The sequence below is a fragment of the Oncorhynchus mykiss genome, chromosome 7 (genome assembly GCF_013265735.2).
Source record: "Oncorhynchus mykiss isolate Arlee chromosome 7, USDA_OmykA_1.1, whole genome shotgun sequence".
In the NCBI taxonomy this organism is placed as follows: Eukaryota; Metazoa; Chordata; class Actinopteri; order Salmoniformes; family Salmonidae; genus Oncorhynchus; species Oncorhynchus mykiss.
This window is the reverse complement of record NC_048571.1, coordinates 23013341-23037891: the sequence shown is the minus strand read 5'-3', so window position 1 is coordinate 23037891 and position 24551 is coordinate 23013341. Positions and strand designations below refer to the sequence as shown.

At 43.9% G+C, this 24551-nt stretch overlaps 1 protein-coding gene across 1 annotated transcript in view; it reads left to right on the top strand.

The window, feature by feature from the left end:
• The first annotated feature begins 1917 nt into the window (after positions 1 to 1917).
• ahr2 (aryl hydrocarbon receptor 2) overlaps positions 1918 to 24551 on the top strand; it is a 120193-nt gene continuing 97559 nt past the window's right edge. Inside the window, exons 1-2 of the mRNA XM_021608873.2 lie at positions 1918 to 2373; positions 9763 to 9950. Coding sequence (XP_021464548.2) covers positions 2315 to 2373; positions 9763 to 9950 — 247 coding nt within the window. The 5' untranslated portion in view covers positions 1918 to 2314. The remainder of the gene's footprint in view (positions 2374 to 9762; positions 9951 to 24551) is intronic.

Here is a 24551-nt window from a genome sequence, read left to right as displayed (position 1 = left end):
TCGATACGTGGAGCCACACGTAAACAGCGGTTATGAAATCTGTTGGAACGCTAAGTCAATGCCAGCAGCTGAATAAATGAAGCCAAAATTCATTGTGATCGACTGATTAATCAACAAGAACTAGAACAGAGAGACCTTTTCAACCCCAATCCTCTAGTCAGTGTTCACTGACAGGGTGTAGGAGTAAAGGGTGACAGATTGAACAATAATGACGGGTATAGATTGAACTCCTACTTTTTCAAAGAAGTTCACTTGCGACCATGGCCTGTTGTCGTATGGGGACCTACTTTGTGGAGTGTCAAGTGAGTGGATTTTACACATTACATATCACTCCTCTCTGGCAGCCAAGTCAAAGCTGTCAGCTATTCTGTGGTGTGCTTTACTGTCCTTTCTGTGGCTGTTTGTTTTTACTGACACTGTTTCAATATGTGTGCTGCAGATAGTTCCTGTTCTGTGGTGAATATGGTCGGTCAGAGGTTTTGCACTCCCTGTCAGACAGCAACGCCTGGGCGACCCAACCAAACCCATCACAGTCTGGGGTGACAACCCCACTGCAGCCTGAGTATAGAACAGATCAACGCGTTAGCAAACATTGGCCTCCCTGGCCCAGTCCGCATGATCAGTGAGGCTCTATTTTTAATCCATCCTATTCTATGTGATTACAATCCTGTCTATTGTGTCTCATTGAAGTTGTTGAATATTTACCAGTAAGTCTCTATTGTCAGTGTTAACCATTCACTTCAGTTTCCCTCCGAATACTAGGATCCATTGGCCAAGCTATCACAGAGGAAAGAGGAGACGGAATAAAACAAGGCATTTTAGAGTAACTCTCCATTGTTTGCAAGTGTATTTAATGGATTGTGGTTTGGGGAGTTTCAAAAGCCCATGGACATAACAGGATATCTTTGTTGAAATCAACAAAAAAAACCTCTTCAAAACAACCCTAGGCAACCATTACCACATTCATCACTTGAACCAGAAGCAATAAGTCATCTTTATGGGAAGAGTGTCTGAAAAGCTCCCAGCATCATAGAACCATGCTACAACCACAGTGTAACAGGGTTATGGTAGAGTCCTGTAGCCCGGGAATACCTGGCTATCTATTATCTACTACTGCATGGGAGAAAGTGGCTTTGGAAATGTCTGGTTGCCAAAGTTCACGCACAGTTCATAAAATGATCTGAAACTGTGTATATTAAACATGTTTTAATCTAGCATTCCAGTATGAAGTTAGAGGCCCAGGACAATAGCCAGCATTTTACATTTAAATTGGTTATTGCACATAGCTCTGAGCGGTTCTCCATGATATCAAAGGTTGCAAACGATTATGTAAGTACAATATGTACAGTTTGTCCTCGTTGTATATATCATAAACTCCACCATTAAAGGGGAAATCTGAAAATTTCTAAACCAATTTTTGACATGTAAATTAATTATAGTGTAAATACCCATTGATTCTTGAATAATGTACATTCTAACTACCTCTTGAGCTTAGTTCAACTGTCGTACCTCATCAGAACCCAAAATATAAGCTTGTTTTACTCTATTGGTTGTAAACAATGTCATTAGAAAACATGAGTACAACTATAATTTTGATACGATGGATGCTAGGTCCTTGCAGCCATGGCTCTGTGCCTCTGCCTATGAATTTCAGAGTGGATACATTTCTCTAGCCCCGTCCCTCGCATGTTTACCGAAACAGTGGCGGGGTCAACGCTGTATTATTGTTTGAATCGTAGATTGCCCCTTTGAATCTCTCTCTCTCTCTCTCTCTCTCTCTCTCTCTCTCTCTCTCTCTCCTCTGTGTTACATTTCCTGAAATCGCGTTGCACCAATAGCGAGCAGCCCCACTGTACCTGCTGCGTGAGCTGCGGCGAACCAGCGCTTTGGATTGGTTCGAGTAGCAGAAAACGCAGCCATTACTTTCGCACAACTAGAGTGTACAGTATGTTAATGCATTAGGAATGACAGCTTAAAAAAAAAAAAAAAAAAGGACGGACCGACGGACTGAGGGAGTCAAATTTATTCGGATCAAGCAAGCCATTTGTAGCTGCTCTGCAGTTTGAAAAGTTTCCCTAAACTTTTATATCAAAAAGCAATTTTGGATTTTTTCGGTCAAGTCAACCAAGAGGAATAGTTTCTGTTCATATTTGGAGCGTCGACGTATGAGACGTTCTGTACATCGGCGGACTCCTTGTGGATATTTACATTATACAGAGCTGCATCTAGTCGTGGGTCTTCGAAAACGACCTGCAAGAATAAGAGGGACACGTATAGGTCTTATTCTATAGACTTTCTTAGGGAGAGATACATCATGTTGGGGAGTACGGCGCAGTACGCAGCTAAGAAACGGAAGAAGCCTGTTCAGAAAATGTAAGCAGCTCTGAATATAATTTTCAAGTTAAAAGATACGGCTACTTTGTGTAAAAGGAATGGTTACATTATCTTACAGGTCAACCAATGCTACTAATACAGGTTCTAACGATACAAAGCAATAAACTAAATGTTTAATTTCAAGTTTATTCTACTATTATGTGAATAGTAGACTTTGTGTAGCCTATCATGTGGCACTTATTTTCACTATAGGCTATGGGTTCTGAGCTTCACTAAATCAAGTTACGCAAATAAGACCGATGTGCATGTTCACCACATTTTGTGCTAATTTTATGGGTGAATGCATGACGGCATTTTTACGATACACACATTGCTTGACGTGTTATCTATCAATCTATAATTGATCATATTATATGAATAATATGCATATTATGATGCTGGTTTTGTGTTTAAGTTGTGCGTAAAGTTGGTATAGCTCTGGGTATCTGCAGTGATTCTGCAGATGCAAACTGATTTAGCCTACTGTCTCGTTCCGAAACCATCTTCATTAGATTTTTTATCTATACAATCTCTATTTAAGTTCTCAGTATTTTCCACAGCAACCTATTGTAAATGCTTCCTCAAGTCTTTAGGGTTAGCTTAAGATTTAATTTTGGTGTGTAGTTATGGTCTGGCATGGAAATGGTAGTCTTGCACTAGTCATAATCAAGTTGAAAATTGGCTGCGCTCTCACGCAATGCTTACATGGGGAGGGAGAGCAAGGGAAATTGGTCCGAAATTTTGTAATCTGATAGTCCTGCTTTTTTTTCAATCATGACAATCTTATTAAAATTTCTTAATTTTGTCTTCTGCAAATTAACATATTTCTAAATCACACAAAGTTATACATTTGTATTTTCTGGCAAAAAAAAAATCACTTGAACAAATCGTTTTTTAAAACGTTTAAATACATTGCACTACTCAGAACATTTTGGTCCCAAGATTCCAGCAAAAATCTTATTTTCGTTTATCTGACTTTCATTTATCTGCATGTCCAGCCCTTATATTTACATAAACAGTTGCATTCATGAGATGTCAATAAAAAGATAAGTTCCATCTAAGCACAAACCTGATTAAACAAAAAAAAAATTATATGAATGCTGTAAGTACATCAATTGTTTGCTCACTGGAAAAATAATATCCAACTTGTCAGTGACAACTGTGTTGAGTTTGGAGTTTGTGTCAGCAACTACGTGAGCATACAGTGTTATAGACACATGTCCAGGGATTTCCACTGATCCTCTATACTGGAGAACCCCTTACCTTTTAATGACCCTTGTGTGGCTTGTACGCATCATAGAGCAAAAAACATGTGCGTGTTTGTGAGAGTCTTAGCGTTTCATAGAAAGCTTTTAATAGTTTGTAGCTCAAACCATTCGGACTCTACAGACATTTTGGTATAAAAGACCCGCCCCTGGGCCCCTTCGGGTTCCGCCCTTGTCTCACAAACACCGCTCTAGTTCACCCCCCCCCCCCCCCCCCCCCCCCCTAATCAAACAGAGTAATGGTTGGTATTCACGGATGCAGAAGATATAGACGATTCCAATGGTACAGGGAGACCAGCTCAGACACACAATGTTTAAAAGGGGTTAGAAGTCCGAAACTCGCCGGCGATACGTTGGCACTCAATGAGTTAATAAGTACGAGTAATTACTTTATTATTACCTACTTATAACCTTACGACCCGATTAGCAACAGCAAGTATTTTCATCCTCCAATCTCCACACTTTCTATATCAGCCCTGTATGGAAACGTTCTCTTTTCATTGCTCTCTCCCTCTCAGATTTCCAGAAGGATGGAACAATGGCACAGGGTAACTTGTTGGCCTTTTAAAAAGAGAAGATTGATGGTATAACATTACCTACAGCAGGAGACAGTGTCTGCAGTTCTATAATGTCCAATAGAGTGAGCTTTTTTTCTACCTCCACAATGATATCATTGTGTGGCTGCTGTGTTGCAGACCAGGCGTTGTCTGCCTCTCAAACGGCACTCTATTCCGTATATAGTGCACTACTTTTGACCAGGGCTCATAGGGCTCTCTGGTCAAATGTAGTGCACTCTATACGGAATAGGATGTCGTTTGGGACGCATCGCTAGTGTTTTAGTAGATATTGCTCTGAGTATGATACTCAGTCAGCCACTCTTACTAGGTCACTGACTTTTAGTTGGTGAGTTTTCCACTAGGAAAAATCCCTTTTAGAACAGAAAATCCATGACTCTTTGTCATTCCTTTGTGAATCAAATGAGAGTGATCCAACAATTCAGCAAACATTTCACATTATCTAAGAGACTTATAGACAGACAAACAGATAGGCAGGCAGGCAGGCATGGAAACAGACACACAAAGACAGACAGACAGACAGACAGACAGACAGACAGGTTAGACCCTGAATCTCCAGTCCACACCAGACCCTCGGCCACCTCCCCTCTCCTGGCCTGCCACTTGTCAGTGATGTCACATGGCTACGTTAACTGTAACAGACCTCACCAGAAGCTCATTACGGGAACACTTGACCCAATGAGCCAGAAGTGACTCGTGCTATTTTTGGCAGCAAGTTTGTCAATGGATTAATATGACTTTGATGGTGATGACCATGGAGGGGGCATGCATTTGCATTCCCACATTTTAAAGCTTTACTTTAAGGGACCCTTATTCCCCATCCACCTGTGTGGCTTCTACCTTCACCATTCATTCACAGACAGTGTCCTGACTGTTTGGAAAGAATGTTAAGACAGTATTTTCCTTGTCTTTTTTTCTTCTTCAGCAAACAATTTGGAAAGAATGTTAGGCAGTTTTGATGTACTCGTTATTTTCGACATAGAACCTAATCTTATTCAGGGGTTGTTGTTACACTGACTCAGACAAAGTACCTTTGTTTGGGAGTCTGGGAAAGCAGTCTTGCAATAAGATGGTAAAGCTCTGCCAAGATAGATAATACTACACATCCATTGTTTTAAGAATTGGACCTACAGTATGAGTAATGGCGAGTTGGGCAAGACGAACGCTGCAGGTTGAGCCATCTGAGTTTAACTCCAGTCTTGTTTTGTTGAGGTGGACCAGAGACAGATCGAGTTCTACTGGAGGTTATCAGGTTGGGAATGACCTTACCAGAGCCGGGCTCAAATAGCGTTTGTGCACTTTCAAATATGTTAGCTTCCCTTTGTTGAGCTTGCCTGGCGCAAAAGAACCAATAGAATAGGCCCAAAAGGGAGAGAAAAAAACCTACCCATCTGGCACCCCGTACAGGCTAAGTCAAATGTTGAAAGTATTTGACGGGAAAAAATACTATTTGAATCCAGGCCTGGGCCCCGGTGTTTCCAAACGTGCACAGGCCTCTCGTGTCATGTGTCGGTTACAACACTCAAAATCAGATTACCCAGATCTGGTTACTCTATCGCGCCCCCTCTGTTCAGCCATCAGGTTGACCTTTGGAAGACTGGCCTGTTTTCTATTTTGGTTCAGATCTCGGCCGTCTGGTTTGAACTGTTTATGGAAAGATTGGCCATTTTAATGATGTGAGCCAAAATGCTACAAGAAGCTAGCACTCATGTTATTATAAATACATAAGTATGTAAACATCACTGTGTGGTCCTTGCAGTGATTAAGAATACACTACTGTGACATTGAACTACGTGCACCCGTATCAAAACATGCTAATGTCACTTGGAATTTGACATTAACTTGTGATAACACCTGTGCTACAACAAAGAAGGTTACCTCCGTCTGCGTGAGGAATCCAAGATGGAGTCCAACTGACGGCGGACGGACGGAGACGGTCTGAATGAAAGGCCTATTGTCCCCATGGCCAGTCTCTGGTGTCGTCACTTTCCCTTGTTTTCGAGGATTGTGTAATTTGGTTCCAAACCTCTGGCTTGAGTTACTGTTGAAATTCCTTCGGGTAAGCCCTTGGTGGTGAAAATACAGCGTCGGGTTACAACAGACCTCCATTTGACAACAATGGCTTGGTTTCTCAAGACAAGGTTCTCCCGAACATTGAACCAGGAAATTCTGAAGTGGGAGAGGTTGTTGGTTTAAAGGATTGGTAAGAGTAGACAATGACACACTGTGTTAACAACATTATAATGTTTAGGGTTTGAAATGTCATCTATGTCTATGACAATTCATTTATAATACATTTTTCATTTTTTCTTATATGTCTATGACAGTTCATTTTCAAGAAAATATTTCACTTAGTTTTTCTTGGAATAGATGATTATGATGTACAGTATACTTGACACACAACGCTAATATTGCCTTGCTTGTCAAATGCCTAAAACAACTCAAATAATCTCTTGGATTTAAGGCCTTTTGTAGTTGGTTGAACATTATAATGGATTAATTATGCTATTTGACAGTTTACAAAGAGAGTTAAGTACGTTTCTAGGAATATGCCAGAGAGAGTATAGTAGCTGTGACCCAAAGGTGCTTGGTGAGACTTACTCTAAGACAAACACCTGGGACACAGCGGCCTGTATTTGTGAGGAGTCAGGATGATGTCATACTGCACCAATGACCTGGTTCTTTACTTGAGGTTGAGAATCACATCTGTTTCAGCTACTCTTCAACTATCAAAGGGGACCGAGTCTCTGTTTGTATCTGAAATGACACCGTATTCCTTATAGTTCACTACTTTTGATGCTATAGGGCTGGGATGTCAAACAAATGTACCACGCGGGGGGGCGCATTCGATCTCCACCGAGGTCCGGAGGGCCGCAGTTCAAATGTAACTTTTCATTAAAAATTTTAACTTGTCCTCTATCTATCGCTTCCTGGAATGTTCGATGCTTATTGACTGTCAAGCTTCATTTCGATGACTGTTAGCTAGCTGGACAGAGTGAAGACACTATACTGTATATACTGAGCAAAAATATAAACGCAACATATAATGTGTTGGTCCCATGTTTCATGAGCTGAAATAAAAGATCCCAGAAATTGTCCATATGCACAAAAAGCACATATTTGTTTATATCCCTGTTGGTGAGGATTTCTCCTTTGCCAAGATAATCCATCCACCTGACAAGTGCGGCATATCAAGAAGCTGATTAAACAGCATGATCATTACACAGGTGCACCTTGTGCATGGGGACAATAAAAGGCCACTTAAATGTGCAATTTTGTCACACAACACAATGCCACAGATGTCTCAAGTTTTGAGGGAGCATGCAATTTGCATGCTGACTACAGGAATGTTCACCAAAGCTGTTAACAGATAATTTAATGTTAATTTCTCAAACATAAGTCGCCTCCAACGTTTTTTCAAATTTGCCAATATATCCAATTGGCCTTACAACCGCAGACCACATGTAACCACGCCAACGCCGAACCTCCATATCCGGCTTCTTCACCTGCAGGATCGTCTGAGACCAGACACCAGGACAGCTGATGAAACTGAGGAGTATTTATGTCTGTAATAAAGCCCTTTTGTGGGAAAAAAAAAATATTATGATTGGCTGCGCTCCTGCCCAGTCATGTGAAATCCATAGATTAGGGCCTAATTTATTTATTTAAATTGACTGATTTCCTTTTATGAACTGTAGCTCAGTAAAATCATCAAAGTTGTTGCTTGTTGCGTTTATATTTTTGTTCAGTATATAGAGTTTAAGTCGGAAGTTTACATACACCTTAGCCAAATACATTTAAACTCAGTTTTCACAATTCCTGACATTTATTCCCAGTACAAATTCCCAGTCTTAGGTCAGTTAGGATCACCACTTTATTTTAAGAACGTGAAGTGTCAGAATAATAGTAGAGAGAATGATTTATTTCAGCTTTTATTTCTTTCATCACATTTCCAGTGGGTCAGACGTTTACAAACACTCAATTAGTATTTGGTAGCACTGCCTTTAAATTGTTTAACTTGGGTCAAACGTTCCCGGGAAACCTTCCACAAGCTTCCCACAATTAGTTGGGTGAATTCTGTCCCATTCCTCCTGACAGAGCTGGTGTAACTGAGTCAGGTTTGTAGGCTTCCTTGCTCACACACGTTTTTTCAGTTCTTCCCACAAATTTTCTCTAGGATTGAGGGTAGGGCTTTGTGATGGCCACTCCAATACCTTGGCTTTGCTGTCCTTAAGCCATCTTGCCACAACTTTGGAAGTATGCTTGGGGTCATTGTCCATTTGGAAGACCCATTTGCGACCAAGCTTTAGCTGATGTCTTGAGATTTTGCTTCAACATACCCAGAATGATTTTCCTTCCTCATGATGCCATGTATTTTGTGAAGTGCACCAATCCCTCCTGCAGCAAATCACCCCCACAACATGATGTTGCCACCCCCATGCTTCACGGTTTGGATGTTGTTCTTCGGCTAGCAAGCCTCCCCCTTTTTTCTCCAAACATAACGATGGTCATTATAGCCAAACAGTTCTATTTTTGTTTCATCAGACCAGTTGCAAACCGAAGCCTGGCTTTTATAGGGCGGTTTTGGAACAGTGGCTTCTTCCTTGCTGAGCGTCCTTTCAGGTTATGTCGATATTGGACTTGTTTTACTGTGGATAAAGATACTTTTGTACCTGTTTCCTCCAGCATCTTCACAAGGTCCTTTGCTGTTGTTCTGGGATTGATTTGCACATTTTGCACCGAAGTATGTTCATCTCTAGGTGACAGAACACGTCTCCTTCCTGAGTGGTATGATGGCTGCGTGGTCCCATGGTGTTTATACATGTGTACTATTGTTTGTATAGATGAACGTGGTACCTTCAGGCGTTTCGAAATTGCTCCCAAGGATGAACCAGACTTGAAGAGGTCTACAATTTATTTTCTGAGGTCTTGGCTTATTTCTTTTGATTTTTCCATAATGTCAAGCATAGCGGCACTGAGTTTGAAGGTAGGCCTTGAAATACATCCACAGGTACACCTCTAATTGACTCAAATTATGTCAATTAGCCTATCAGAAGCTTCTAAAGACATGACATCATTTTCTGGAATTTTCCAAGCTGTTTAAAGACACAGTCAACTGACCCACTTGAATTGTGATACAGTGAATTATATTGGAAATTGTTGAAAAAATTACTTGTGTCATGCACAAAGTAGAAGTCATAACCAACTTGCCAAACTATGTTTGTTGACAATAAATTTCATGGAGTTGGATTCCGTGTAAGACATGCACTACTATTCCATTCTCTTCTTGACCAAAATATTTCTTACAAGGTGGTTTCATCATCACCAGAGAAACCAGGCTGTGTAGCAGAGACCCGGGCTGCTTGTCACACGTTCTGCTCGTGTGTAATTCTCAGCACCAGTCTATCTTAGAAGACTCTTTTCAACAATAATAGAAAGACAAAGGTCTTGGTTTGAAACGAGGACCATAAAAAAATCCTGCATCAATTTCAACCCCCCCCCCCCCCCCACCATCATCAAACGTTCACTTATTTTCCTCTCTTTTTCAGTCCTAAACCCCCTCCTACAGATGGCATCAAGTCGAACCCGTCAAAGCGCCACAGGGACCGGCTGAACGGAGAGCTGGACAAGTTGACCGGGCTGTTGCCGTTCTCAGAGGACGTGCGTGCGAGGCTGGACAAGCTGTCTGTGCTCCGGCTCAGTGTGGGATACCTCAAGGTCAAGAGCTTCTTCAACGGTGAGTGTCACACACTCTGACTCATAGATAAACCAACAACGTTGGCCGCCTCATAGGCCACATCGTGGCTAGCTCTGACGGCAGAGGTGAAGACTGTAGTTTTTGGTTTGAGGCTTCTTTTTCTCCTTTCTATTCGCCTCGCTTCGCAACTCTGATTACCTGTCTTCCACTCGCTGTCTCTTTCTGCATCTCTCTCTCTCTCTCTCTCTCCTCTATTTCTCTCAGGAAACGGTCTATATCTGTGTTGCCGTGGTAATTGCACTTTGAGTCTGAGGCCGAGTGTTGAGTAGAGGACAGACAGAAATATGGTACCTCAGAGTGTCACATGGCCAGACGCAAGCTTCCTTTTCCTGTCGAGCGGCAACACATGTTGTAAATATCATCACACACCCCCGTCCCCCCACCGCCTGGCCCCTCTTAACTTTCTGGCCCCTCTTAACTCCCAAAACAGCAGAGATGTTAGCTAGCATTGCACACACTCGCGCGCACTCATGCACGCCCACGCACACACATACACACACCAGGCATGATTGACTGTCCTGCTACTGTTTCTGCCCCACACAACGTTTCCTCACATTGTTCCCGCTCTGTCCAAAATAGCATCAATTTGAAGCAGACTGCAGCTTCGTCGCAAGCCAGCTAACAGACACTCCGAAAGAACAGACCACTTTTATTTTTAGTCTGGGGCATCCACCGACGTAGTTGTTAGCTATAAACACTCTGCAACAACAATAAAGACAAATCAGACAAGGTCCTTTGCATATTGTATGTTTTGGACATAACTTCCTTGGCAACCAAAGGTGTTAATTGTAATGAATGGAGACATGCGTTTATTGAGTCACTAAGTAAACGTTGCCAGGGCGATGGCCGTACACAGTGTGAGTAGTCATGAGCTGCAAGCCCCAAAGCGGTTAGGAGATCCCGTTTTGTTTCCATCCTTTTTTGACACCACAACAACACACACAACAGCAAGAGCAGCAGCAGAGCCTCTCTCCCTCCCTCCCTCACTCTCTCTCTCTCTCTCTCTCTCTCTCTCTCTCTCTCTCTCTCTCTCTCTCTCTCTCTCGCTCTCTCTCTCTCTCCCTCTCTCTCTCTCTATCTGTCGTTCTCGCTCTCTCTCTCTCTCTCTCTCTCCCTCTCCCTCTCTCTATCTGTCATTCTCGCTCTCTCTCGCTCTCTCTCTCTCTCTCTCTCTCTCTCTCTCTCCCTCACCCCCCCCCCCCCCCTCTCTCTCTCTCTCCCCCTCTCTCTCTATCCCCCCTCTCTCTTTCTCTTATGGAGCAACAGAGAGGGTCAGAAGGACATAGAGGGTGTGTGGAGGGAGTTGGAAGTCAGGCCTTGAACTCCACCCACACTCTACTTCCTGTGCAACCCCTTACCCTTATTTCCTTCTTCTGTTCCCTCTCGTACTCCTTCCTCATCGGCCTGTGTGAAGTTCACAAACTCCCCCTCCCCAAACAAATGCAACAGGATCCAAGTAGAATGGTGTACTGTGCTTGCACGGCATGGTCTGGAAATTGATTGTCATATACAGTATATTAGCATTTTTACATTATTAGTTGCTATTAAAGATACTAGGACTAGTTCAACTCTACTTAAAGTGGGCTTTATATATTTTATACACACATTTTCTCAATTATGTCATTTTGGTTAACCTCAAACATGCTGTGGCTGTCACAGCCCTTTGGTCATCCTCAAACATGCGGTGGCGGTCAACTCCCCTTGCCCACTTTTAATTTCGGACCATAAAACGCTTTAGTCACGCCTGAGCTATGTAGATGTATGGAGAGCTCAGAGTGGGTTGAAGTGGCTGGATGCTTGGCTCAGGAGAAAGAGACCTCTGTACTCTGAGGTTCCAAGCTTGCTTGCCCCTCGCCTCAATCATAGACCACAAAAGGACGACGGGAAGGAGGCCGGCCTCGGGCCGTAAGGCGTGGCGGTCGATGAGAAAAACCCTAGGGTTGGGTCCCACGCCTCCCACGCGGCACTCCACATAAGCAGCACATTGTGCCTTCCCCATGATCGTCAACCTACTGGCCCACCAGACCCCAGTTTGCTTTCTCTCCCTGTCTGCTGAAAGTACCGTGTTTTAATCTCCCCTGGGTGTCGGCTCTCTGCCCCACTGCTACATAATCTATCTGTCGTCTGACCATTTTGGTTATCTTTAGTGTGTGACCTCAGTTCAGAGTGGAAGTGTCAATCAACCATTTCCACCCTTGATATCTCTCAAGTATCTTCTGATTGGGAACGAATCAGAAGGTGGATGACCTCACTAAACCTCACTAATAGTTGCAATATTTTTCCCGTATGAACAAAGTCTACACATGGGGAATGGCAGTGAAGGTTAATAGATTTGTGTGGCTGAGCTCACCATGCATTCACTACTGCAAAATGCAAACAGTGGTCTTTCAAGGCCTTCTTCGTACCACGTGGTTCCTATCTCTGTGTTGGACTTGGCCGACACTGTGAAGTAAGGGAGTGTCAGCGAGTGTCAGTGTTTAGTGTGGGAACGGAGGTTTGACACTGTACGACTCTGAACTGGGGTCAGTGAAGTTGAAAGATCACCACCCTGAATCCATGTGACTCTGCGGTGAGACAACAGACAGACTCTGTAGCAGTGGGACCCATGCGGAGTGCAGAAGCCCGGGGGAGATAAATACTGTGTGTGTGTGTGTGTGTGTGTGTGTGTGTGTGTGCGTGCGCGTGTGTGTGTGCGTGTCCGTGTCCTTGTGTTACTGTCAGCAGACAGGGAGAAGGCATCCAGAGATCTAGTGGGATCTTTGGTTCCTAACAGTCGTCTGCATTGATGAAGATCAACATTTCATCCAGAAAACAACTCGGAGACCGTCCTGATTGTCGACTAAAAAAATGTACTGAAGCACCGCTTTCCCTTCATCAGTCACGACAGGCTTGTGTGAAGCTCCATCGGTCAACCACCCCACAACACCCACGCACACAACGCACACATCCATCTTTCCACCTCCTCCCTGTCTCTGCTTAGCTCTGGTCTTTGTCTCTGTGAAGCCTGTTTATCGCCTCTGGGATCTGAGGCTGCCTGCCTGCTGGGCGCGGAGGGCTGGAGGGGCAGGTCTGGGGAGGGGAGCTCTGGAACATTGCTGGCTGGCTGCACAACCACAACACGAGGGACTGCTGTCGGAGTCTGCTGTGTTTGCCTAGTGACGGATCCGACGTCTAGATTATTGGTAGGCCTAACCCCTGTCACGTTCTAGCTCTGCATATCAGAGCAGTGTTCAAAGAAACGATGAATAGGCCGTGTCCCATTAGAACTGAAATATACCTGTCGTGTTCTTCATGTTCCTGTGGAGCGTAGTACTAGTACTACTAACATGTCAGATTCAACTCATAATGAAGAGCCTGGTCATTTTGTATTTAAGTTGAATTTGTGTTGGTGCTGGGTTAGAACAAAAGCCTGCACACCTTGGGGGTTCCAAGGAAACAGGATTGAAGAACACTCCTCCATTATGTACACCTCCCAACTTTATCTCCACTAGTGATGCCGTTACCCCCCCCCACCCTCCCTGTATCCTGTCAAGGGCCTCTGTGTTGATTTCACACACCTTCCCCCACCCCCTTCCATGGCTTTCCCAGATGTTTTTCCAGCGTTGGGATTTTTCTTTGGGGAATAGGGAGGAGTGCAGGTCAGGTCGCTAGCATGCCCCAACAGACGCAGGCTGTAAAACATGATAAACAAGCTACTGAGACAGTCACCTTTGACCCCTTCCATGCTAACCAATCTCACATTCTCCTGGGGTCATGGTAAGGTTATACTGAGGTTGTAATAAGGTTGGACTATGGCAACTGTGCTTCATTTCACTTCCTGTGTGACATACATTTGGTCTTATTTGTTATTATTCCAAACAGAAATCTTCTTTGAATGGATCTCTTTCAGTTGCTCTTGTTTGTTACGAAGTGTTGACAGAGTGAGACTTGAGTGTTGTGGGTGTTACTGTTGGTGACATAGATACAACACAGGGTTGGATTCAACATTAGTGCATGTGCAGGTCAAACAAAACGTAGAGTGACAGGACAAAACACACACTAAACGCTTAATCCTAAAACCAAACAGAGCATCATTGACCAATGTTTGGATAATACAGCTTTCATTAATCGGTACAGAGAGAAGTCATGGCACAGATTCAGGATTCACACAGTTATGTCACAGACCCAGGTTAGAGAAATATGTGTTTACATGTTCATATACTCAAATGACTGTAATGCACGTGTCGTCTCAACATTGACCTTGTATCCCTGTCACGGCGGTCATTGGAAGGCGACCAAAGTGCAGCGTGGCGAGCGTACGTTTCTCTTTTTACTTCAAATGTCTCCAACAAAACAAGAAACAAACCACAACCGTGACGCTTACAGGGCTATAGTGCCACTAACAAAGACAACTATCATACTTAGGGGCTACCTAAGTAGGATTCCCAATCAGAGACAACGATAGACAGCTGTCCCTTATTGAGAAACACACCCGGCCAACACATAGAAACACAAATCACACAAATAAAGGACATAGAATCCCCACCCAAATCACACCCTGACCAAACCAAAAGAGACATAAAAAAAAGGCTCTCTAAGGTCAGGGCGTGACAATCCCTTTGTTGATTTTGAAGTCGTCCAGTCATAAATAGCTGCCTGAAGGGTGGATTCAATTTGTAAAGTGCATGATCACACACCAGATGAATTTGTAAAGTGCATGATCACACACCAGATCAATTTGTAAAGTGCATGATCACACACCAGATCAATTTGTAAAGTGCAAGATCACACACCAGATCAATTTGCATTGTTGTTACCATTCTTATAGTCTGTCTATGTGACGCCATTGTAACTACAGTGAGTAAGTGGGGTGAGTGAACGGGATGGTGTCTGGACATGTTCAGCTGGGTAATGTTTGACATTGTAGACACATCGACACACACACACACACACACACACACACACACACACACACACACACTCACAAATACAAACACTGCTCCGGGACATAACATGATGAAATGGAGGGAGAAGAAGTCACAGAGACAGAGAGGAATGTCCCCTGTCACCATTAGCAGTGACCTCTAACCCCTGTCCTCCCAGAACAATCTCACAGGCTCTGGCAGGCTCAGGGTTTTAACATGTTGTTGTTGACTACCTAGACACCAGGGGGGTGCCTGTTTGAGAGGGATAACCTGTTTGAGAGGGATAACAGTCACTGCAAGTCTAACTCAATGACCGAACGAGACCCCAGTGTTAGGACTGACAGTGTGTTTTGGTGAGTCTTTGTGCTTTGAGTTTTACCTTAGATGACTAGTACTGTCTCTGTCACTCCCTCCTACCTCTCTCTTTCTCATTCATTTTCTCACCCTTTTTCCTTCCACTCACCCCCTTGACCCGTTCTTTACTGAGCAGAGTGTGAGAAGCAGACCAATACGTGAAGCATTATAGTGGGATTTATTTAACCGATTCAGGCAACAGGAAGATGCACCATTCTTTTTCAGATGAGCAAATATCCGAGGACATTTGACAACGACAAAGCTGTTGTGTGAATCACACTAGCATAGTGGTTTCTGAGCCACAACCTGACTAAAACATGAGTCACTCTGTCACAGTTGAAGACGTTTTTTTTAAAGGACCAGACTAGTCAACATTAGTCCTTTCACTATGACACATAGTTATAGTGGCGTAGAAATGACACCGGGGGCACTGCAATAAGAATAACAACAATGGTGATTATTTAACCACAGTGATATTACCGACTTCCACCCACTTAACACAACGACGTCAAGACCGGCTTGTGATTTACAGATCAGTGCACACTGAGTAAACCAACAAAACAAGGCATATAAGACATAAAAGCCCAATTTTAACGACGTGCTCCTTTCCTTCTTTTTTCTCTCTACTATAGCCGTTTTCTTCTCTCCGTTTCCTTCCCTCCGTTTTCTTGGGGCTCGGTGGGTCTTTAGCGGGTGCTTGGGCGTGTTCCTACTTGAGCGGCTAGCCGCTTGCTGCTGTGTTTTGACTGGGGTTGTGCTTCAGAGGGCAAGCCAATAGTCGTGGCCCTGTGCTAGCTGAGAGGGCTAAGATGGAGTCCTGCGTTGGGTGGGTTGGGTGGACCCGGAAAAATCGAGCTTCGTACAGGAGTCCAGTTCAGTGGCTTCCGCAGACCACGTGCTCTGTAATTTAGTCCAGTGTTGCTTCATGGCCATCTTGATCATCTCGCTGACTTGCTTTGAGTGGGCACAGGGTGAACAGGCCCCACCCCTGACGTTTATTTTACAATTTTAAGTTCCAACTTATTGAGCAGCGCCCTCTCTGTAATGGCTATCAAACACAAGGCCAAACAGTTGGTACATGTACAATATCTGTGTCTGGTTAGCGTGAGCTCCTCTACTTTCCAGATGGTTTCAAGGTCTTGTGTTTGAGTTATGATCATGTTACATTGCAGGCAAAGTGCTAAGACTGAGGAATCTGCCACATGCCTACTAAACCGTATCACAAGCCCAGCAGATTCCTCCAGTTATACCAACAGCTAGCTAGCACTGAAACACTAGCCCTGTACTGTATTTGAACTAAAATATCACTGGGGTCTCTACCCATATTTGGGATTGGATTTGACAAGACATGTCTATCTTAAAATGCCCCAAAAAAAGAGTTATGCACTCTAGGGCATTGATTTCTACAATAAGTAAAATGTGGTCAGAGATAAGTAAGGGAAGAGTTACTGTTAGAGTTAAGGTCTGCATTGAACCAATCACAGAGGTTGAGTGGTTCGTACAACCAATCACAGGATGACCACAGGGGTCATAAGGTCAGACAGAGGTCAGCAGCAGTCGAGTAAGGCTGTCTCAATCAGGCCAGGTTAATGGTCACCATGCAGGACAGGTTGAGACGGGCCCTAATGACCTACAGCTCCCAATCTCATGTTCCTCGTAGAGCTCAAGCCCTTTTCGTGTGTGTGTGTGTGTGTGTGTGTGTGTGTGTGTGTGTGTGTGTGCGTGCGTGCGTGCGTGCGTGCGTGTGTGTGCGAGAGAGTGGCATTTCCTTTTTTTCCACATAAGAAATGACTGTTAGAACCAGCTCTGATCAAAAGTAGTGCACTATGTAGGGAATAGGGTGCCATTGTGGACACGTTGGAATGAATGACTCCAGCCAAAACAAATATTAATGTTCTGCCTCCCTCTGAAACAAACTGCTTCTTTTTTTCCTATCAACAATGGAGAAGCCGTATAACTTTCTCTCTATGGAAGAATACAATGGATAGAAAACAAATAGGACCAGGAAAATCAATGCTTGGAGAAGACAATGTCCAAAGTTGCTATTGTAATTTCAAAAGTAAGTAAAAGAAGAAGGGTCTTTCGTAATAGCTCCCGCACTAGTTGAAAAACAGTCGGTTGAGAGTGAAAGTCGAAAGGGGTTCTCATGGAGCGAGCCATGATGAGACGACAGAGACAAATGAATGAATGTCCCCAAAGAGACTTGTAGATCTATCTACTCCTTATCATTTCTGTATACCTACTCCTTATCATTTCTATTGGTCCTACTCCTGTTTCTTTGTGTAGACCTACTCATGTTTCTTTCTGTAGGCCTACTCCTGTTTCTTTGTGTAGACCTACTCCTGTTTCTTTCTGTAGGCCTACTCCTGTTTCTTTCTGTAGGCCTACACATGTTTCTTTCTGTAGGTCCTACTCCTGTTTCTTTCTGTAGGCCTACTCCTGTTTCTTTCTGTAGGCCTACTCATGTTTCTTTCTGTAGACCTACTCCTGTTTCTTTCTGTAGGCCTACTCCTGTTTCTTTCTGTAGGCCTACTCCTCTTTCTGTAGGTCCTACTCCTGTTTCTTTCTGTAGGTCCTACTCATGTTTCTTCCTGTAGTCCTACTCATGTTTTTTTCTGTAGGCCTACTCATGTTTCTGTAGCCCTACTCATTTTTCTTTCTGTAGGCCTACTCCTGTTTCTTTCTGTAGGTCCTACTCATGTTTCCTTCTGTAGGTCCTACTCTTGTTTCTTTCTGTAGGCCTACTCCTGTTTCTGTAGTCCTACTCTTGTTTCTTTCTGTAGACCTACTCCTGTTTCTTTTTGTAGACCTACTCCTGTTTCTTTCTGTAGGCCTACTCCTGTTTCTTTCTGTAGGCCTACCCCTGTTTCTTTCTGTAGGCCTACCCCTGTTTCTTTCTGTAGGCCTACTCCTGTTTCTTTCTGTAGGTCCTACTCATGTTTCTTTCTGTAGGCCTACTCCTGTTTCTTTCTGTAGACCTACTCCTCTTTCTGTAGGCCTACTCCTGTTTCTTTCTGTAGGCCTACTCCTATTTCTTTGTGTAGGCCTATTCCTGTTTCTTTGTGTAGACCTACTCCTGTTTCTTTGTGTAGACCTACTCCTGTTTCTTTCTGTAGGCCTACTCCTGTTTCTTTCTGTAGACCTACTCCTGTTTCTTTGTGTAGACCTACTCCTGTTTCTTTCTGTAGGCCTACTCCTATTTCTTTCTGTAGACCTACTCCTGTTTCTTTGTGTAGACCTACTCCTGTTTCTTTGTGTAGACCTACTCCTGTTTCTTTCTGTAGGCCTACTCCTATTTCTTTCTGTAGGTCCTACTCATGTTTCTTTCTGTAGGTCCTACTCCTGTTTCTTTGTGTAGACCTACTCATGTTTCTTTCTGTAGGCCTACTCCTGTTTCTTTGTGTAGACCTACTCCTGTTTCTTTCTGTAGGCCTACTCCTGTTTCTTTCTGTAGGCCTACACATGTTTCTTTCTGTAGGTCCTACTCCTGTTTCTTTCTGTAGGCCTACTCCTGTTTCTTTCTGTAGGCCTACTCATGTTTCTTTCTGTAGACCTACTCCTGTTTCTTTCTGTAGGCCTACTCCTGTTTCTTTCTGTAGGCCTACTCCTCTTTCTGTAGGTCCTACTCCTGTTTCTTTCTGTAGGTCCTACTCATGTTTCTTCCTGTAGTCCTACTCATGTTTTTTTCTGTAGGCCTACTCATGTTTCTGTAGCCCTACTCATTTTTCTTTCTGTAGGCCTACTCCTGTTTCTTTCTGTAGGTCCTACTCATGTTTCCTTCTGTAGGTCCTACTCTTGTTTCTTTCTGTAGACCTACCCCTGTTTTTTTCTGTAGGCCTACTCCTGTTTCTGTAGTCCTACTCTTGTTTCTTTCTGTAGACCTACTCCTGTTTCTTTTTGTAGACCTACTCCTGTTTCTTTCTGTAGGCCTACTCCTGTTTCTTTCTGTAGGCCTACCCCTGTTTCTTTCTGTAGGCCTACCCCTGTTTCTTTCTGTAGGCCTACTCCTGTTTCTTTCTGTAGGCCTACTCCTGTTTCTTTCTGTAGGCCTACTCCTATTTCTTTGTGTAGGCCTATTCCTGTTTCTTTGTGTAGACCTACTCCTGTTTCTTTCTGTAGGCCTACTCCTGTTTCTTTCTGTAGACCTACTCCTGTTTCTTTGTGTAGACCTACTCCTGTTTCTTTCTGTAGGCCTACTCCTGTTTCTTTCTGTAGGCCTACTCCTGTTTCTTTCTGTAGGTCCTACTCATGTTTCTTTCTGTAGGTCCTACTCATGTTTCTTTCTGTAGGCCTACTCCTGTTTCTTTCTGTAGGCCTACTCCTATTTCTTTCTGTAGGCCTACTCCTGTTTCTTTGTGTAGACCTACTCCTGTTTCTTTCTGTAGGCCTACTCCTGTTTCTTTCTGTAGGCCTACTCCTGTTTCTTTCTGTAGACCTTATCATGTTTCTTTCTGTAGGCCTACTCCTCTTTCTGTAGGTCCTACTCATGTTTCTTTCTGTAGGTCCTACTCCTGTTTCTTTCTGTAGACCTACTCCTCTTTCTTTCTGTAGGCCTACTCCTGTTTCTTTCTGTAGGTCATACTCATGTTTCTTTCTGTAGGCCTACTCCTGTTTCTTTCTGTAGACCTACTCCTCTTTCTTTCTGTAGGTCCTTCTCCTCTTTCTGTATGTCCTACTCATGTTTCTTCCTGTAGTCCTACTCATGCTTTTTTCTGTATGCCTACTCATGTTTCTGTAGCCCTACTCCTGTTTCTTTCTGTAGGCCTACTCCTCTTTCTGTAGACCTACTACTGTTTATTTCTGTAGGCTTACTCCTTTTTCTGTAGTCCTACTCTTGTTTCTTTCTGTAGACCTACCCCTGTTTCTTTCTGTAGGCCTACTCCTGTTTCTTTAGTCCTATTCTTGTTTCTTTCTGTAGACCTACTCCTGTTTCTTTCTGTAGGCCTACTCATGTTTCTGTAGCCCTACTCATGTTTCTTTCTGTAGACCTACTCCTGTTTCTTTCTGTAGGCCTACTCCTGTTTCTTTCTGTAGGTCCTACTCCTGTTTCTTTCTGTAGGTCATACTCATGTTTCTTTCTGTAGGCCTACCCAGGCCTGCCCCTACCCAGCAAATTTGGCAAAGTAATGCATATGATGCTTTTACTTATTGAGAGATCAGATTGAGAATGATGGGAAGAGAGATAATTAAGGGTTGTGGGGTTTTATAAGGGGGGGGGGGGGGGGGGGGGCTTGGTGAATCATCGCTTCTCGTTTCTGATGCATGAGTTCAACTTTTGGCAAGAGGAGAGGAAATGGAGAGAAACTTCATCTCTCTGAAGGACAGCTGTTATGTTTTCGCCCTTTTTTATAAACCTCCTGTGTTATTCAGCTGCCACTGAGTCACACACGCCGATACTAACAACCCCACAACAGAAGAGATAGTCAAGGAGGGGGGGGGGGGGGGGGGGGGGGGGACGATTCCTTTATTTTCATTGAATGAAACTTCTAGAGTCTTCTAGAGAATACATACAGGATGTATAATAGAGTTCTCCTTCTACACTGTGTCATGATAACGGTGTGACTGAGCACTACAAAACACCTTGAGGGACCCCTACTTCATCCCAAAACGAGTCATTTTGACTCAAACATTCTAACAGTCTAATAAATATCGGAAGAATGCTCCTTTGGTTGTGTTTATGAATGTCTTGGGTAACATTAGAATACGGAAATAGTATTATTTCAAAGAACACTTTAAGCTCAGGGTTTAGGTTTAGGGTTAGAATTAGTATAATGGGGCCTCCCGAGTGGCGCAGTGGTCTAACGCACTGCATTACAGTGCTTGAGGTGTCACTACAGCCCGGGGTTTGATCCCAGGCTGTGTCACTGCCGGCCGTGCCCGGGAGACCCATGAGGCAGCACACAATTGGCTCAGCATCGTCCGTGTTAGGGGAGGGTTTGGCTGGCCGGGATTTCCTTGTCCAATTGCGCACTAGCAACTCTTTGTGGAGGGCCGGGTGCCTGCAAGCTGACTTCGGTCACCAGTTGGACAGTGTTTCCTCTGACATGTTGGTGCGGCTGGCTTCCGGGTTAAGCAAGCAGTGCGGCTTGGCAGGCTCGTGTTTTGGAGGATGCATGGCTCTCAACCTTCACCTCTCCCAAGTCCGTAGGGGAGTTGCAGAGATGGGAAAAGGCCGTAACTACCAGTTGGGGAGAAAAAGGGGTAAAAGTATTTTTTTTTTTTATTGTATTTCAGGGGAAATCCGGTGAGCATGTTGAGTGATCTCCTTTATGTAAACAGGAAGCTCTCTTTGTTCAGACTGAGTGGATCATAGGAAGTCAGGCTGAATAAGAAATGCCTCACTGTAGCCCGATGCTTGGTGTCTCAGAGCAGCAAGATGACCGCTAACCTCTAGCCCTTCACCCCTGGCTCTGATCTAGTTGCTGGCTCTTTGCCTGCTCCTCTGGCTGCTGGGGATTAGACGCAGGATGTTGGATGGTCATCGTTGTTCAGGGCTGGGCTGGACAAGTCTGGATAGGTCTGGGCTGGACAAGTCTGGATAGGTCTGGGCTGTGATGTTCGGTTAGCTGCAGTTCTAATTGAATCCCTCAGGTGATAACAAGACTCAGGAAGGGAATATTCATTTGCAACAGTCCACTTCCCTGAGTTTGTACAAACAGCCGAGTGTGTTCCTGTGCAGAAGACTGTTGAATAAGAATGTGCATCGGGGTACGTACCTGCCATGATGATTCATAAGAGCAGCAATGATCTAGTGTTTCTGGGAGGAAAAATATGTTTCTATGAGTGGAATAATGTGATTAATTTTAAGAAGTTATTTGGCCACTTTAGTTGTGATTGCAAACCTTATCAAAACCTATAGGCCTATGGGCTAGGCTACGTGAGGTGTGCGACTATGATTAGAAAAAGTCACACAAAAAAGGCTGGGCATCATACACAAGTGATAATATATCATTCACAAGTAACAGTCTAATATTGTCACCCATCAGACTGTTCTTGATTTAATGTTGTTTTTACATATACTAAATAATATATATGTGGCATTTGTTTTGATTTAGAATGGACCATTATCATGCCTGTCTCAAAACATGGGGCAGTGGCGAAAAATACATGTCATCTTAGCAATTAAATAGCGAATGGAGGACACTTTTCCCGTGGTTCATTTACATGGCAGCCAGGTAGGCTATACTCCTGTTGTAAAGATAAACAATGTGCTTAATATTAGGAAAGTGAATAAATAAATATAGTAGGCCTAGCCTAGAGAAGCTGATGGGATCCTCCTCTTTTTAGTAGAGGCCATCACTGTTTTCTCACGCAATTGCATAGCCTATAGAAATGTTGCTCAGCATGAGCTCATGGGCTCTCATGAAGTGTTTGATTAGATTTTCAAATACATTTGCATTGATGTCAGATTGATTAGAGCAGGGCTGCCCAACCCTCTTCCTGGAGATCTATTATCGTGTAGGTTTTCAGTCCAACCCTAATTTAGCATATCTGATTCAGCTAGTTAAAGTCTTGTTGAGCAGCTAATTAGTAGTCAGGTGTGTTAAATAGGGTTGGACTGAAAACCCACAGGACGGTAGATCTCCTGGAAGAGGGTTGGACTGAAAACCCACAGGACGGTAGATCTCCGGGAAGAGGGTTGGACTGAAAACCCACAGGACGGTAGATCTCCAGGAAGAGGGTTGGACTGAAAACCCACAGGACGGTAGATCTCCAGGAAGAGGGTTGGACTGAAAACCCACTGGACGGTAGATCTCCGGGAAGAGGGTTGGGCAGCCCCCGATTAGAGGGACAATAGAGTGCTGAATACCAGATGTTAGCAAGTTTGGTTGGCTCCTAATGACCATCAGCAGCATCAGAGCTTGAAGATGCCTAATTACCGTGACTAAACGGTCACGTGGAATTTGACTGCCTTCATGACTCGTGACCTCTGGTGTGGCGGTAATACGGTCACCACAACAGCCCTATTCCTGACTCAACTTCTTTTTTTTAATGAGACGTGTTTGCCTCTTCGGATTTTCTGAGTTTCTTCCATGAAGACTTCCTTCTGAAACCCATGTATGTTCTTCCAAAGGCACACAATGACGGAACAATTTCACCCACTGCCATGGCACAGACCACGAAACATGTTGCGCCAGACTGCACGTACACTTCGAGCTCACCTGACATCACATCAAGACACAGGGAAGTGATTTTGGTTTAACATCATGGCGGTGGAAAATGACTTGCAGGCATTCCCCTCCCCCAGAGTTATGAATGAACGTTTACATAGGCCGAGCCCCACGTGGCCTCTTAGAATAAAGAGGTGGAGAAGTGGAAATCTGGCAGGAAGGTAAGAAGTTAAACAGAACAAACCAGCCTGCATGTCTTGTCAGAATCCATTGTTTATTCTGCGCCTCTCTCTAATCTACGCCTCTCTCTCTCTCTCTCTCTCTCTCTCTCTCTCTCTCTCTCTCTCTCTCTCTCTCTCTCTCTCTCGCTCTCTATCCTCTCTCTCTCTCTCTCTCTCTCTCTCTCTCTATCCTCTCTCTCTCTATCCTCTCTCTCTCTCTCTCTCTCTCTCTCTCTATCCTCTCTCTCTCTCTCTCTCTCTCTCTCTCTCTCTCTCTCTCTCTCTCTCTCTCTCTCTCTATCCCCTCTCTCTCTCTCTCTCTCTCTCTATCCTCTCTCTCTCTCTGTCTCTCTCTCTCTCTCTCTCTCTGTCTCTCTCTCTCTCTCCCTTTTCTCCCTCTCCCTCTATCTCTCTCTCTCTCCTCCATTCTTGCACTCTCTTTTTTATCTGTCTCTCTTTCTCTCCCTTATCAAATGTTTTGCACCTTTTTCACCCTGTTCTGCATGGCATAAATAGCGTCTTTGAAGTAAACACACTGACACTGAAATACTTGTTGGAGCAGATTACAGAATTCCCCCAGTGGAGTGTGATAGCTGTTTCCCGACATATCCTTCATCTGTGGATATCAAAGTCGTAATTCATGGGGAAATAAGACAGTATGGGCTTATTGGGCAAAGATAATCGTTTATATTTCTCTACCAAGCTTGTGTAAATGTGTTGTGCTTACCTGGCCTTGTTACAGTGCTATGTCTATTTAAAAAAAGCAGAAATGTTGAATTTGAACTGAAAACAACATTCCCCCTGGCAAGAGTTGTGTAAATCAAGCACACTTGAGGCAAACTTGAAGTAGAGAGAATAACTCCAGCAGCTGCAATATGTGAAACGTAAGAAGTGACAGACACAGAGAATACCTGTTTTCCCAGAGAGAGGCTTTGGCTCTGGCCATCGCTTCCTCCCTGCTCAGACAGCAGAATCACTCTGGACACCCGG